At 44.5% G+C, this 15803-nt stretch overlaps 1 protein-coding gene across 4 annotated transcripts in view; it reads right to left on the bottom strand.

Annotated features, from left to right (window-relative positions):
* The window catches only part of EPHA5 (EPH receptor A5), a 243530-nt gene that overhangs the window by 42627 nt on the left and 185100 nt on the right, over positions 1-15803 (bottom strand). For all 4 annotated transcript variants that reach the window (XM_033169275.1, XM_033169278.1, XM_033169276.1 and 1 more), the window contains 2 exons: positions 10857-11015; positions 1419-1521 (listed from right to left, as the gene is read on the bottom strand). In XM_033169275.1, coding sequence (XP_033025166.1) covers positions 1419-1521; positions 10857-11015 — 262 coding nt within the window. The remainder of the gene's footprint in view (positions 1-1418; positions 1522-10856; positions 11016-15803) is intronic.

The following is a 15803-nucleotide window of genomic DNA, read 5'->3' as shown; positions in this document are numbered from 1 at the left end:
CTATTCAAAGTTAGAACTATTTTGGGCGGGAGGGGGCAATTTTAGATCTTACACAGGGCACCATATTACCAGAAATCCACTCCGGAGCAGACTACAGCAGAGACACTCGCTGGAAGAGCAAAAGCGGCACAAGAAAAGACAGGTTCAAAGCAGGACCCTTTATAAAGTGTTGGCAGCAGTGTTCTCACCTACACGAGGAGAGCTGTTGGCTCGCGCTCCGCTCCCTCCCTCTGCCCTCCCGCAACACAATGAAAGATGGATCCGCTTTCGTCTTTTTCCAATTCTCATCTCCCTACCATCTTCCTCCCTCGTCCCCCATGCCTCAACTCAATATGATGGAGCTTCCTTTACAATAGCAGCCATGGGGGTTCGGGGCAGATCTGTCAACCTTCCCTTTTTTTTTTTTTGCATTGGGAAACGGCCATAGCTGTCAACTTTCCCTTTTTTGCAATGGGAAACGGTGCTAGAATAAGGGAAAAAGGGAAAGTTGACAGCTGTGGTTCGGGGCCACATTTTGCCCACAGGGCAGAGAACAGATTGCCATTCTGCTGACCAGGCAAAGTAAAATAGGTGCTCACTTCTGTGTGGATACAAGCATCCTAGGGAAGCATAGGTGAAGCTCTCTTTGCAGAGAAGAAGAAGAAGAAGAAGAGTTTGGATTTGATATCCCGCTTTATCACTACCCAAAGGAGTCTCAAAGCGGCTAACATTCTCCTTTCCCTTCCCCACAACAAACATTCTGTGAGGTGAGTGGGGCTGAGAGACTTCAGAGAAGTGCGACTAGCCCAAGGTCACCCAGCAGCTGCATGTGGAGGAGCGGAGTCACGAACCCGGTTCCCCCGATTACGAGTCTACCGCTCTTAACCACTACACCACACTGGTTCCCAGAAAATATCCAGCGGTGGAGCAAGCTGATCGGGAGTCTGGGGTGGTGCGTGTGCCCTGTACCAGGGGCGGGGCCAGCTGCCTGTGGGGTGGGGTGAGCCGGGGCAGGATGCTCCACGAGGCCTCCAAGGAGTCTGCCTGCCTCCTCCCACTCAGCCGCCCTACAGCTGAGGGGGAGGAGGCGGGCAGACCGTTTGGGGCAGCGTGGAGCCTGCAGGTGCCCAAGCCACCGCGTCACTCCCAGGAGAGACGTGCAGCTCAGGCGTGCTGCAGGCCCCACGGTGAGTGCCGCCCAGCATTTTGTCACCCCCCCTCAGTGGTGACTCGCCCCCACCGCACCCCCCTTCTTCCACCCCCGAGAATACCACCCCATGTTTAACAGACTACAGTGCTTCCATGTTCTCCAGTTTGTGAAGAAACGTGCTCCAAATAGAGCTGGCTAGGTTGAAGTAAAAGGGGAGGTCGTTGGAGGGTGGGGGTACAGACAGAGGAAAAAAGTGTTGAGTACAAAAACACAAGCTTTCGCCTCTTACCTTCCGCTGAGAAGGAAACCAATAACAACAGCCAAGAGGATCACTCCCACTGTAACAGACACGGCAATTATAGGGATCTGGCTCTGATCACTGGTTGCAGCTACTGCTGAGAGAAGAGACAAAAAGGGAGGTTAAGGTTAAAACTGCCATCGACCCCCAGGAAGGGCCTTGCTTCAAGCCTGATAGAGAGGAGCTGCGGCTTATATAGTTCTTTACCTAAATGAAGTCTTTAAGTTGGATAAGAAACAAGGCTTTCAGTCAGGGAAATCCAAGTTGGAAACGGAGCTAATAGAACCAAGTACGAAAAATCTTTCCAGAATGTACAACTTGTTGCTAGAGTGGCATACGAAAGATGAAATGGTTAAATCAGTGATGATTGACTGGGCTAAAGATGTGGGGCATAACATAATGTTGGAGGATTGGGAGAGACTGTGGAGGGAAGGTACTAAGTTCACTGCATGCAATGTGTTGAGGGAAAATGTTATGAAAATGATTTATAGATGGTATTTAACTCCAGTAAAGTTAGCTAAGATGTATAATGGTTTGAGTAATGAATGCTGGAAATGTAAACAAGTAGCAGGTACCTTCTTTCATATGTGGTGGACGTGCCCAAAGGTAAAGGACTTCTGGGAGAAGATTTATAATGAGCTTAAAAAAGTGTTGAAAAACACTTTTACTAAGAAACCAGAGGCCTTTCTGCTGGGCATGACCAACTATGAAATTCCCAACAAAGATAGAACATTCTTTATGTATGCCACGACAGCTGCTAGGATTTTGATAGCTAAAAACTGGAAAACTGAAGAATTACCAACAGTGGAAGACTGGCAGATGAAGTTGATTGAATATATGGAACTCGCAGAACTGACCGCGAAACTCCGAGACCAGAGGGAAGAAACGGTGCAAGAGGATTGGAAGAAATTCAAAGACTATTTGAAACGACGTGAAAAGATAGACATTTGAAATTGAAATCAGATGGACATTTAAGGCTACAGTAACATCAGAAGTTAGGTTAAGATAGGATATAAGAAGTATGAATTGTGTTATGTTTATTTTTATTAGGAATAAGATTATAGGTATATGATGATTATGATATATAAAGATTAAGATTATTTGAGAAGGAAGAATCTACAATGTTATAAAGTTACTATAGTTAATTAGAAATGTACGCAGAGGAGAGGACGTGAGGAGGTCCTAAAACAATGTGATGAATAAGATAAGGATAGGTGTATAAGTGTTTGTTTGTTAGATCTTTTTTGTATTTTTTATAGTATTGTAATTCTGTTATAGTGTTTTGTGTTTTTGTATTTTCTTTTTATTTGTTATTTGTTATTGTTGTGAAAATTTAATAAATTCTTATTTAAAAATAAATAAATAAATAATTCTTTACGATGTCTGGTTTTTTGTCATTTCGATTTTGGAAAGAAAACAATGACAAACCTGTGTTTTTAGTTTTAGCAAGCCTGCAAAGGTCAAGGAAGTGGTTTTGTGCAAGTTGTATTTTGCCTGTTGTAGAGGTTGTGCGGACGCCGCCCTGCTTGCCAGAGAAACTTTGCAATGCAACTCTTTGCATTTCCTCTCAAAGCAGGAACTTCCTAATTTGCCTAGAAATTTAACTTCAGGTGAAGTTTGATGGCAACCCCATTGGTTCAAACTATAAAGTTCAAACTCCATTTGTTCAAACTTTTAAGTTTTGTGTACACAGAGACCTGATTTGCTGTAATACTAAGCCAAACCATGGCTTTGTGTGAATGTGGAGGTTCCCAGAAATGAGACCCTGAGTCATGGCACACTACCCCGAGTTAAGCTATGATTTGGCCATAGCTGTCAACCTTTCTCCTTTTTTTGCGGGAAATTCCCTTATTATAGGAATAGGAATAATTTATTATTTTCCAACATACTAGGAATTTGTTTCGGCTACATTGCAATGTAAACATACAGACACTGTTCCTCTCACAATACAAAGAAGCAAAGAAACAAAACCCATAATTTACCTCCCCTTCAGCTATAGAACTACGAATTTAACAATTTGATGGCACAAGAGAAAAAACTATTCTTGTGCCTGGCCGATTTTGTATATGAAGTCCTGTAGCGACGTCCAGATGGAAGTAAATCAAGCAGATGATGACCGGGATGTAAAGGATCTGCTACAATGCTCTCTGCTCTCTTCCTAACTCGGGTAGCATAAATTGTCTCTATTGAAGGCAAGCTAACACCAATTACCCTTTCTGCAATTCTTACAGCTCGTTGTATAATATAACATTGGGAAACAGCAAGGAGGGTTGACAGCTATGTATATAGCAGTGGGGAACAGCAGGGAGGGGTGACAGCTATGGATTTGGCTTAAAATGCTGTCCAAACCTGGACTTGTGTCTTATGTTGCTCCAGACTAACCAGGAGCTATAACCAAGGTCTGTTCTTGATTTACCACTTGTGGTTTGTCCGGAGTGAGACAAACCATGAGCCGGATTTGGGGAGACACACTCAGCCAAACTACGGCTTAGCCCCAGGTAGTGCAGAAGTCACTATCTCCTCTCCCAGAACTCACACATTTGGGGCAAGCCATTCTTTGGCTTAGTGTGATATGAAAAAATGAAACACGGTATTTGATCAGTAAATCATCAGTTGAGCAGCATGGAACTAAACGATAGTCAATAGTTATGCTTTCGTAACGATTGGACGGATGCAGATACATTGCAAACTGTCCATTAAAGTTCTAATTAGCGCTGCAGATTTAGAGACAGTTTTATTCTCTTGGGAGGAATGCAATTCCAAGAGGCAGTTATCAACAAGTTTCGCTGAGGCCTTGCTGTGATGGGGAGCCCTCAAAAATCCCATTTCAGATTCTACTTCTCTCTCTGATTCCCAAGAAAACATTCTGCTCCAACTAGAATTCTTTCCCAGTGAAGAGAAATCCAGAAGCAATTCAATTTGGTGACTGTAACAGCATTTACTTGTTTCTGAGAGTTTTCTAAAGGCAGTTCATTAATACTGTAACTGAAAAGCATCTTAACTGTGCAATCCTATGTGTGTCTACTCAGAAATATGTGTGTCTACTCAGAAACCTCTCCTAGACAATGACAGTTCTCTTTCTCAAGCTCTGGGAGGAAGACCTTTCATCGCCTACAGACAGCCATCCAATCTTAAACAACTCCTTACCCACAATAAGACAACAACAGGACTCAACATGGACACTGGTACCAGTGCCTGCAATAAACCCAGATACCAACTTTGCTGCCACATAAACCCGGACAACACCATTACTGGCCCCAACAACATCAAACATACCATCTCAGGACTATTTAATTGCTCATCTTCCAACATTGTGTATGCCATCAAATGCCAACAGTGCCCTTCAGCTCTCTATATTGGACAAATAGGCCAAACCCTACACCAAAGGATAAATGGACATAAATCTGATATCAGGAATCACAAGACAGAGAAACCAGCAGGAGAACACTTCAATCTCCCAGGACATTCTATAAAAGATCTCAAAGTAGCTGTCTTAATACAAAGAAATTTCAGAAATAGACTGGAAAGAGAAGTGGCTGAATTGCAACTAATCACCAAACTTAAAACCATGGAGAAACCTGGTCTGAACAAAGACATTGGATTCTTATCTCATTATACACGACAAAGCTATCTTTAGCCGTCTCACCCCTTGCCTTTCCCTGTAATACCAATTGCAGTTGTTAAGAGCCGTCAACAGGTTTTCCACACCTATCAGCCGATCATCCATTCCCACCGCTCTTCTGAGTAATACCCCTCTCCACTCCCTCACTATATTTAAGGGTCTGGTGACTTCCGTTTCAGTGTATCTGAAGAAGTGTGCATGCACACGAAAGCTCATACCAAGAACAAACTCAGTTGGTCTCTAAGGTGCTACTGCAAGGAATTTTTTATTTTATTTTGTTTTTACTCAGAAATATGTTCCACTGTGTTCCAAGGGCTTTATTCCCATGTAAGTGATTATAGGATTGGAGCTTTAGACAGATTTCATTAGAATTGGCTGTTCCCATATAAAAAATAATAATCTAGGCAACATTTCTGATTTACACGATAGACCTTTACAACATTATTATGGGTATTTCTGCTCAGAAGTTTAAGGTCAGGACGGCAACAGACCAATGGTGTCAAAATGCCAGCAGGTTATTTATAAATAACCTGAAACACGATTACTGAACTACTCTGAATTAGAAACGTTTCCACTGTATCCAAAATTCACAGTAAGAGATTTATCTGGCACTATAATAAGGTTTTGCTTCTACTTATAGGACATGATTAATGGTTAATGCAATATAAAATACATTAAATAGATCATTTTTATTACATTAATGTTTGCATCATGGAGATCTTTCCTCTATTAATAGATTGCTCATTGACTCCATGGCTCTTGTCTCCCTTTCCTTTAAAATCTATTTCATTTTTAAAAAAGGTAACATGCAATGAAAATGAGAAAACTGACAGCATTAAAAAGAGAGAGAGAGAGGGTAGATTATAAGAGCTCAAGAGAAACAATCAAAGGCTGGCAAATTTAAATTTAGAAAACAAATGGAGAGAATGGATTTCTATTCAAAAGGGAAACGAAGGAATTTCTCTTCCTGTCACTAAGTATTTCCTTAATAGAGATTCTATGGAAATGTAATAAACATGTCAATTGTACAAATTTAAACAGGCACGAATGCATAAATATTAGTGGTGAGTAAAATTTAACCTAGCCAATAGGCTAAGGAGTGGACATTTTTATTCATTATAGTGACTTAACATAATAGAAAAAGGAAATGCTTTAACTAGGTATATTTACTCCCAAACTTTAGATTAGTGCATGTATACTGACGCTATTTTGGGGGGGTGGGGGTGGGAATCTGTTTGATACACAGAACTCTTTGTAACCAGGGGCGTTCTTAGCCCCTTGGCTGCCGGGGGCGGGAAGCCAAGAGGCACCCCTGGGTGCGGGGCATCGCGGTGCGTGCATCATGACGTCATGACGCATGCAACGCCCCGCCCCTGGGGGTGCAGGGCGGCGCATTCGGGAGACGCCTGAAGCCGGCGCCCGGCGGCGGAGCCACTTCGTGTCACGGCTGCTCGTGCCTGCGTGAGCAGCCGCTGCACGAAGGGGTGCGGGCTGCAAAGACTCCCGAATCCACCGCCCAGGCTCCCTTGGCGGAGCGCAAGTTGGGGCAGGGAGAGGGACGGGCCAGCGAGGAGGGGTGTCCCTCCTCGCTGGCCTGCCCCTCTCTATGCCCCGGCTCCGCAAGCCAGCCAGCAGCGGAGCTCAGCAAAGAGGCAAGGGGCGGGCCAGCGAGGGGTGGCACCCCACCTCGCTGGCCCGCCTCTTGCCTCCATGCCGAGCTCCACCACTGGAAGGGGGGGCTATTTTCGGCGCTGCCGGGGCGGAGCCACAGGGGCGGCCAGTGGGGGGGGGTGACACCCCTCCTTGCTGGCCGCCCCTGCGGCTCCACTTTGGACGACAGCAATACAGTGGTACCTCGGGTTACAGATGCTTCAGGTTACAGACTCCGCTAACCCGGATGTAGTACCTCAGGTTAAGAACTTTACCTCAGGATGAGAACCAAAATCGTGCACTGGCGGCGCGGCGGCAGTGGGAGGCCCCATTAGCTAAAGTGTTACCTCAGGTTAAGAACAGTTTCAGGTTAAGAACTGACCTCCAGAACGAATTAAGTTCTTAACCAGAGGTACCACATTATAGCAATGTTTTCTGCAGTAGCCTAGCCTTCCTCGTAATATGTAATTTTCTGATCTAATGAAGGACAGTGGTTAAACACTTTTTGTTTATTTGCAGAAGTTGCATACAACCCAAAGCAGTATAAAATAAGAAATGTGAATGCAGAAAAATTGTGCCTATAATATTCCACTCGAAGCGACTGGCATGAGTTTGGCCAAACTGCGGGAGGCAGTGGAGGATAGGGGTGCCTGGCGTGCTCTGGTCCATGGGGTCACGAAGAGTCGGACACGACTGAACGACTGAACAACAACAACAAATAATATACCACATATGTAAAACCTGTATGCAAATGTGTATGGTAAATCCGGTCTTTGGGTGTTTGATTTTCGTTGTTGTGTATACTGTGTATATACGCACAATGACAATAAATAAATCTTATCTTATACCTGAAACTGTTGAGTTATATATGTGAATCAAACATAAGTGAAACATATATCAGCATATCAAGTTGCCTTACACTGAGTCAGATATTGTCTCCATCTCATCAAGTTGCTCTAAATGGCAAAGGCTGCCCCTTGCATTTATGGTTGGGGGTCTTTCTTGAGAACTTTAACTGGAGGTGCCCAGGATTTTTTTTTCTACCTGAGAAACTTTTGCCTCTCCATTAAAGCCTCACTAGAAATAGCATCAGCAGCCAACAATCCAAATAAAGGACAAATAAATCAACTCCCCAAAGATGGATGGAATAGGTGTGTTTCTGCTTGTCTCCCTTCGAAGACAAGATATGATGCCATTTGTTCCTAGTCAAATTATGGTTGGAAAAGTTGGCTATCATTGGCATAGGCAAACAAATCTAGCATGTGGTCTAGGATCTAAGAGTTGCTTAGGCAAGAGGCTTGGACTGAACTAAGCAAGCAGAATTTCTGAGTATTTCTTACTTCCCCAATGCTATAGTGCAAACGGCCTTTCCCCTCTGTCATGAGGGTACTTCTTCTGGAGAAATCTGGGCCTGGAAATCTCTTTGGAATATGATGCATAGTTCTCTGGATCCTGGCCATAATCACACTTCTCAAAATATTACTACCAGAAAAACCTTTTAACAAAATTCGCACCAGAAACTTGATTCCATGCTTGCACAAGTGGAATCATAGCCTCCAGGTCTATACTGAGTTGTATTTCTCTCACCTCATGAGAAGAGAAGACTCCCTAGAAAAGACCCTGATGTTGGGAAAGATGGAGGGCACAAGGAGAAGGGGACGACAGAGGATGAGATGGTTGGACAGTGTTCTCGAAGCTACTAACATGAGTTTGGCCAAACTGCAAGAGGCAGTGAAGGATAGGGGTGCCTGGCGTGCTCTGGTCCATGGGGTCACGAAGAGTCGGACACGACTGAACGACTGAACAACAACAACAACAATTTCTCTCACAACATGCCACATGCCACTATCAGAGTGAGCAGAAACCAGTTTGACAACACATTATTTTCATTTAGAAGGATGGAGCCTTTGTTTATATATTTACCAGCAGAAAACAGGGAAAGACCATCAACTCCTTGGAAAAAGCTGCAGAGCATGATCTCTCTTGCATCTTTCAAAAGCTCCAGCTGTGCTTTGGAAATCAGAACTATTTCGCTAAATCAAACAAGCTCATTAGCCACTGGTGAGACCTTTCCCCAGATTTCACACCTCCTTTGTAGTAAATAGATATGTCAACAGTAACATGCTATCCCTCCTCCTTAATACAACTGCAGAACAAAATATTCCATTCAATCTCCCCTTTCTTCTAGTCGAACAAAACATTTAAAGGTCATCAGTTGTGGTCTGAAGGGTGACTCTGAACAACCTAAATTGCTTGTATACAACGGGAACCAGATAGAGAGATTCAGAGCATATCTACATTACAGATCTAAACTGGTAATTTTTTTTTCTCCCCCAGGAAAAAACAACAACGTGTAAACCCCTGGAGTTCCCAAATGAGGTTCCCATGTTTTTGTTTGTTTTTGGGGGGGAAGCCATGACAGTTAAGCTGGTACAAACCTAATCTAAAGGCTCTTAGCGAAAGCAGCCTACATTTTCAGATGTTTAAATGGCTGTAAATTCAGGAACCAATGTAGTAAAAACGTCTTCGGTGGGTGGCTTTTTTGGTTACCCATGCAAGATGTTCACAGAGTAATTAAGATAACAATCCTTTTAAAATGCGCACAAACAAAAAAACCCATTTGGAGAGCAGTTAAAAAGCTGTTCATTTGGAAATGTTCCTCTTAGGAACGTCCCAGATTAGTCACTCAGATCTCTTGCCACACCTCAGTACAGTGGTACCCCGGGTTGCGTACGTAATTGGTTCCGGGTTACAGTTTGCAACCCAAAAAGTATGCAACCTGAACAAGCGCGCGGAAAACCCGGAAGTAGCGGTTTGCCCATGCGTGAACTGCGCAGAACGCTTCTGCGCATCCGCGCATTGTGCGCGCTCTGGGTTGCGCTTCCGGGTTACCGGAGTTCGTAACCCGAAAAGTACGTAACCCAGAGCGTACGTAACCCAAGGTACGACTGTACTGAGATCAGCTGGTATATTCCCTTGCCACCATTATACCCACATTCAAGAACCTCTGAGGAACACAGGAAGTAGCCACCTACTGAGTCAACCATTGGACCATCTTGCTCTGTGCAGGGGTCAGCAAACTTTTTCACCAGGGGGGCGGTCCACTGTCCCTCAGACCTTGTGGGGGGCCGAACTACCGTATATTTTGAAAAAAAAAAATGAACGAATTTCTCTGCCCCACAAATAACCCAGAGATGCATTTTAAATAAAAGCACACCTTCTGCTCATGTAAAAACACAGGGCAGGCCCCACAAATAACCCAGAGATGCATTTGAAATAAAAGGACACATTCTACTCATGTAAAAACACGCTGATTCCCGGACCATTGGTGGGCTGGATTTAGAAGGCGATTGGGCCGGATCCTGCCCCCGGGCCTTAGTTTGCCTACCCATGGTTTACAGTGACTGGCAGAAACTGTCTAGGGTTCCTGCCAGGAGTCTTTCCAGCCCTACTTGAGGATGCTGAGGAATGAACCCAAAGCATTTGTTCTGCCAATGAGCTATCTCCCTTTAGGATAGCTTCACCAAATGTACATCAAATATTTACACATTTTCTTACAAAACAACAACAACCCTACACCATATATAATGTGTGAATGAGATAAAATGCATGCATTATATAGGCACAATTGAACCAGACAGCCGGGAGGACTCAGGTTTTCTGCCATGTGACCTGCGGAAGGTTTGAAGTTCTGTTTGTCCACCACGGTTTTAGCACAGGGTACACGGAGCCATGCTTATGGCAGTATTGGAAGTATGGGACTTGCCTTCTTCAGATGTGTAGCCAACCTATTAACATTATTTTATTTTAAGGGCCTGAACAATATGTAAGAGAGAAGATTGTTACATTTCAGTATATATTGGGGGAGAGGGTGAGGATAAAAGAAGAGGTTCTTTAGCATTCAGACTTCAGAGAAGATTCAAGTTTGAAATTCTGGGTGAGAAACTAGCCGGTGAAATATGTGCTAAGCTTTCCCTCACCACGCTTATGAATGATGCGTCTGAATACACAAGGCCACAAAGGGCTCCGGCGAGACAGGGAGAGGAGGAGAGGGAGGAGATGGAGGCTGACGTGTCCCCTGCAAAGATATTGATCCGCTGGCTCTTTCCTATTAACCATTACAGAGAGATGGGCAGACAGTAATTAAAATGACTTACACACTGGGCTGGTTTCAAACTCAAATCTTCGGCTGAAGCCGCCGTACCCTGCTGCGGTCCGCGCTCGGATCTGGAAGACATATGCTGAAGCAGGTTTCAGTCCATCTGCGGTAATTTTCGTTTCCTTGGATTTGATGATAGTGTAGCTGGTCTCTTGATCCTTTTTTGGCGCACGCACGCATGAATGCACACACCCGCACACACACAGACATACACACAGACATAGAAAGGGAAATCTTATAAATAGCAGGCACAAACTTGGAGGCAGAAACGCTAGGCTGCTGTCAACACAATGTCTGCGGTCTCCTAACCACACTTAAAAGACTGTGAGCAGGCTGCGCGCTTGCTGTCTCCCTTCCTTCCTGAGTGTGAAACATGGTGTAAAGTTGCATCTGCCAAAAGTTTATGCTGCTATTGGTCTGCTTTCACCAGAGTCTGTAAACTAGCTTCAAGCCCTGGTTAAGAAAGAACTCAGTCTAACATGAACCTTGATTCTAGATTCAGGTAGGTAGCTGTGTTGGTCTGACACAGTCGAAATATATATAAAAAATAAAGTAAAATAATTGTCCACGAGCACCTTAGAGACCAACTAAGTTTGTTTTTGAAATTATTATTATTATTATTATTATTATTATTATTATTATTATTATTAATACCATGCCCATCTGGCTGGGTTTCCCCAGCCACTCTGGGCAGCTTCCAACAGAATATTAAAATTCAATACAGTGGTGCCCCGCTAGACGAATGCCTCGCTAGACGAAAAACTCGCTAGACGAAGGCATTCGTCTAGCGGGAGGCTGCCCCGCTAGACGAAAAAGTCTATGGGGCTGCCTCGCAAGATGAATTTTTTCGTCTTTTTTTTTTCGTCTAGCGAAAGCGTGGCTGTCATTGCCGCTTCGCTAGACGATAATAAACCCGCTAGACGAAAAAAATCGTAGAATGAATTATTTTTGTCTAGCGGGGCACCACTGTATTCTATTAAACATTAAAAGCTTCCCTAAACAGGGCTGCCTTCAGATGTCTTCTAAAAGTCTGGTAGTTGTTTTTCTCTTTGACATCTGGTGGGAGGGCATTCCACAGGGCAGGTGCCACTACTTAGAAGGCCCTCTGCCTGGTTCCCTGTAACTTGGCTTCTCGCAGTGAGGGAACCGCCAGAAGGCCCTCGGAGCTGGATCTCAGTGTCTGGGCTGAATGATGGGGGTGGAGACGCTCCTTCAGGTATAGTGGACCAAGGCTGTTTAGGGCTTTAAAGGTCAGCACCAACACTTTGAATTGTGCTCGGAAACGTACTGGGAGCCAATGTAGGTCTTTCAAGACCAGTGTTATGTGGTCTCGGCGGCCGCTCCCAGTCACCAGTCTAGCTGCCGCATTTCGTGTGCATGAAGAATCGTGCATGCACATGGAAGCTTATACCAAGAATGAACCTTGATGCACACATATAACCCCAAACCATGGAAGGGGGAAATGAAGAAAGTGAGTTTGCTCTTGATCTCTCAAATGTTGATAAAAGCTTAGGAGCGTCACACCTACGGCACTCCGTATATGAAGGGGAGTAAACGAACACTCAGTTTTATATTTAACAGATGTGAGAATGGTAGAGTTGGAAGGGAGCTTGAAGGTCAGCCACTGCAACCCCATATTCAGGGCAAGATGCAATAGCATCTTTGGCAGGCGGCTGTCAAGTCTGCAGTGAAGGAGAGCCTACCACGTTTCCAGGCCTTTGACCATTTTGGTTGCCCTCCTCTGGACACGTTCCATCTTGTCAGTATCCTTCTTGAACTGTGGTGCCCAGAACTGGACACAGTATTCCAGGTGAGGTCTGACCAGAGTGGAATACAGTGGTACTATTACTTCCCTTGATCTAGATGCTATACTCCTATTGATGCGGCCCAGAACTGCATTGGCTTTTTTATCTGCTGCATCACACTGTTGACTCATGTCAAGTTTGTGGTCGACCAAGACTCCTAGATCCTTTTCACATGTACTGCTCTCAAGCCAGGTGTCACCCATCCAGTATTTGTGCCTTTCATTTTTTATTTTATTTTATTGCCCAAGTGCAGTACTTTACATTTCTTCCTGTTAAAATTCATCTTGTTTGCTTTGGCCCAGTTCTCTAATCTGTTAAGGTCATTTAGAAAGAAGATTCCACCTAAACATTAGGAAGAACTTCCTGACAGTAAGAGCTGTTTGACAGTGGAATTTGCTGCCAAGGAGTGTGGTGGAGTCTCCTTCTTTGGAGGTCTTTAAGCAGAGGCTTGACAGCCATCTGTCAGAATGCTTTGATGGTGTTTCCTGTTTGGCAGGGGGTTGGACTGGATGGCCCTTGGGGGTCTCTTCCAACTCTATGATTCTATGATTTTGAAGTGTGATAGGGGAAGGACAAGGGGCACACATCCAAGACCTACCCCAATGTCCTCACAGGTACCACCTCCACATCAGACCTGCCCCCTGGGGCCCTCTAAGTTGTCTGAATGTGATTAGAAGCCTCCTCGTGATAATTTGGGGTTCCCCAATGCAGGGAGGCATCTAAACATGTTCGGTTGAACATGGTTGCAAACCCCCTTCAGACAAATCTGCACAGTGCATGAAGATGAGGGATGGAATGAGCACAGGTGAGAACGGGGCTTGTGAGTGCATCTCTGTAGCTCAGCCTTCCATGCACAGACTGAACACCTTAAGAGGGCTTATTACTTCTCATGATGTTGACATCAGTAAAGACTAACACGGCATTTGCTATTTTAGCAGCTGCCTCATGTTCAACCTTTGGTGAATTAAGACACTTGGATCCTATTCACGTTTACTTTACAGCAGCAAAATTATTGAAAGGATATGTATTTTAAAATATAGGTAAAGGTAAAGGGACCCCTGGCAATTAAGTGGCGAGCGACTCTGGGGTTGCGGCACTCATCTCGCCTTTGTCCGCAGACAGCTTTCGGGATCATGTGGCCAGCATGACTAAGCCGCTTCTGGAGAAACCAGAGCAGTGCACGGAAACGCCATTTACCTTCCTGCCAGAGCGGTACCTATTTATCTACTTGCACTGCGTGCTTTCGAACTGCTAGGTTGGTAGGAGCTGGGACCGAGCAATGGGAGCTCACCCCGTCGCGGGGTTCGAACCGCCGACCTTTCGATCGGCAAGCCCAAGCAGCACAGTGGTTTAACCCACAGTGCCACCCGCGTCCCTAAAATATAAGTAGGGGTCTCATTTAATGAGAACCTGCAGCTTTGAAACTTTTCTAAGCAGTCAAAAGGGATTGTTTGGCTGAAACATGTCTGTCAAATTTAATGTTACTATGGAATCATCTCCCTTTCTATACGTCTTTAAATTCGAAGTGAGAGTTAGATACAGGTAGTTAGGTTTTAAAGCTGTACATTTGTATAATATGGGTTGCTTTGCTAGTTTGATGAGACTTGAGAGGTTACAATTGCAATAGGATTTTGTGTAATCAAAGCTTGTCATTTAATTTTAACGGCACAGTAATAATACAAGTGCATTTTGCCCTTCACAGAATATAATTCCTTTAGGGTTTATTATCACACAATGCTTTCTGGACAGTATATCCTCACACTGCAGTTGGTGGAGGGCATGTTTAAGTGCTCCCCCATGTATAACACACACACACACACACACACACACACACTTCCATATGCTAAAGCCTTGATTGACCTTTTCTCCTCTTTTTTTGCCTGGGGGAGCGTCCATCCATTTGCAACTTGCAGTAGTGCATTTGAGGAAGGAGCATTATTTGGCACAGGGGTCAGCAACCTAAGGCCCATGGGCCAAAAGTGGCCTGCGGAGGTCGTTTGACCGGCCCATTTATTCGAAGCGTTCGCTCAGCAGCTCTTATTGGTGTGCTTTATAGGACGTTGTTATAAAGGAAAACAGGCTCTTCCCTTGGAAGAACAAATAAATGAGTCCTGAACCCCTAAATCTGCTTGTGTGCTTTCCACAGGTATCTGGTTTGCCAACAGGATGCTGAACTTGATGGGCCATTGGCATGATCCAGCAAGCTTTTTTGTGTTCTTAAGATGTGAAGCCTTCCCTTCTCAATGGCAGTTACCCACATCATAATATTAGCAGGTGTTTGCAACAGATTTAGCCTATGCATTTTACCTGTATGTTGCGCCCTCAAGCCTGTCAGCCTCTTCTGTCCCCACCTGCTGCCAAGAGAACCTATTTCTGACTCTCCCCGTCTATTCCACCTTTTTTTTCCCCTGACAACCACCACTGTCTGCACACAAATGCTGTTTAGTGCTTTTTGCATTCCTAGCTGTCTGAACAGGGTTCAGAAATGAAAACAAACGCAGAAGATGGGAAGAGTATTCCTAACGTACTAGCAATGCTCGAGGAAAAAATAGGAGGTAATTCAGAGCCCCCAAATCTATGGGAAACTTCCCTGTCAAGAATTCACAGGATTTCAGGCTGTGGAGCAGTGGGTGGCAAACTCCTAAACAGCATGGCTGAGTCGTTGAATTTTTTGTCCTCCGTTTTGGAGTAAAGCTACCTGGGGATGGGGGGCAAAGTCTGCTTGTTTCACTTGATCTCTCCCCTGTCCTTCATTTATGTTTCATGTAAGTCTAACCCTCGTTTTTGATTTTTCATGCACACAATTCAACACCCAGTAAGTTGTAACTGAGCTCAATGATCTCAGTAGGCTTCAGGTTGCCTATCTCTGGGCATATCTGTGCCATGTAGTTACAACTAGTTTGAGAACAATCTTTTCTTCCCGAGGAAACCAAGGGACTGTAGCTCTGGCTCTGTGTGGTGAAGGAGGCAGCTTAGGGATCTCTAAAATAGAAGTCTCAGCATTGGGACCGGCCCACCCATGAGGCAAGGTGAAGCAACTGCCTCAGGTGGCAGGATCCACAGGAACTGAATAACTTGATGTAGATCTGTATTCCCCTCCTTGTTCTTGATATAGATCTTCACTCACCACATCTTCCCTA

The sequence above is a fragment of the Lacerta agilis genome, chromosome 14, assembly GCF_009819535.1.
Source record: "Lacerta agilis isolate rLacAgi1 chromosome 14, rLacAgi1.pri, whole genome shotgun sequence".
Lineage (NCBI taxonomy): Eukaryota > Metazoa > Chordata > Lepidosauria > Squamata > Lacertidae > Lacerta > Lacerta agilis.
This window is presented reverse-complemented; position numbering and strand designations above follow the sequence as displayed.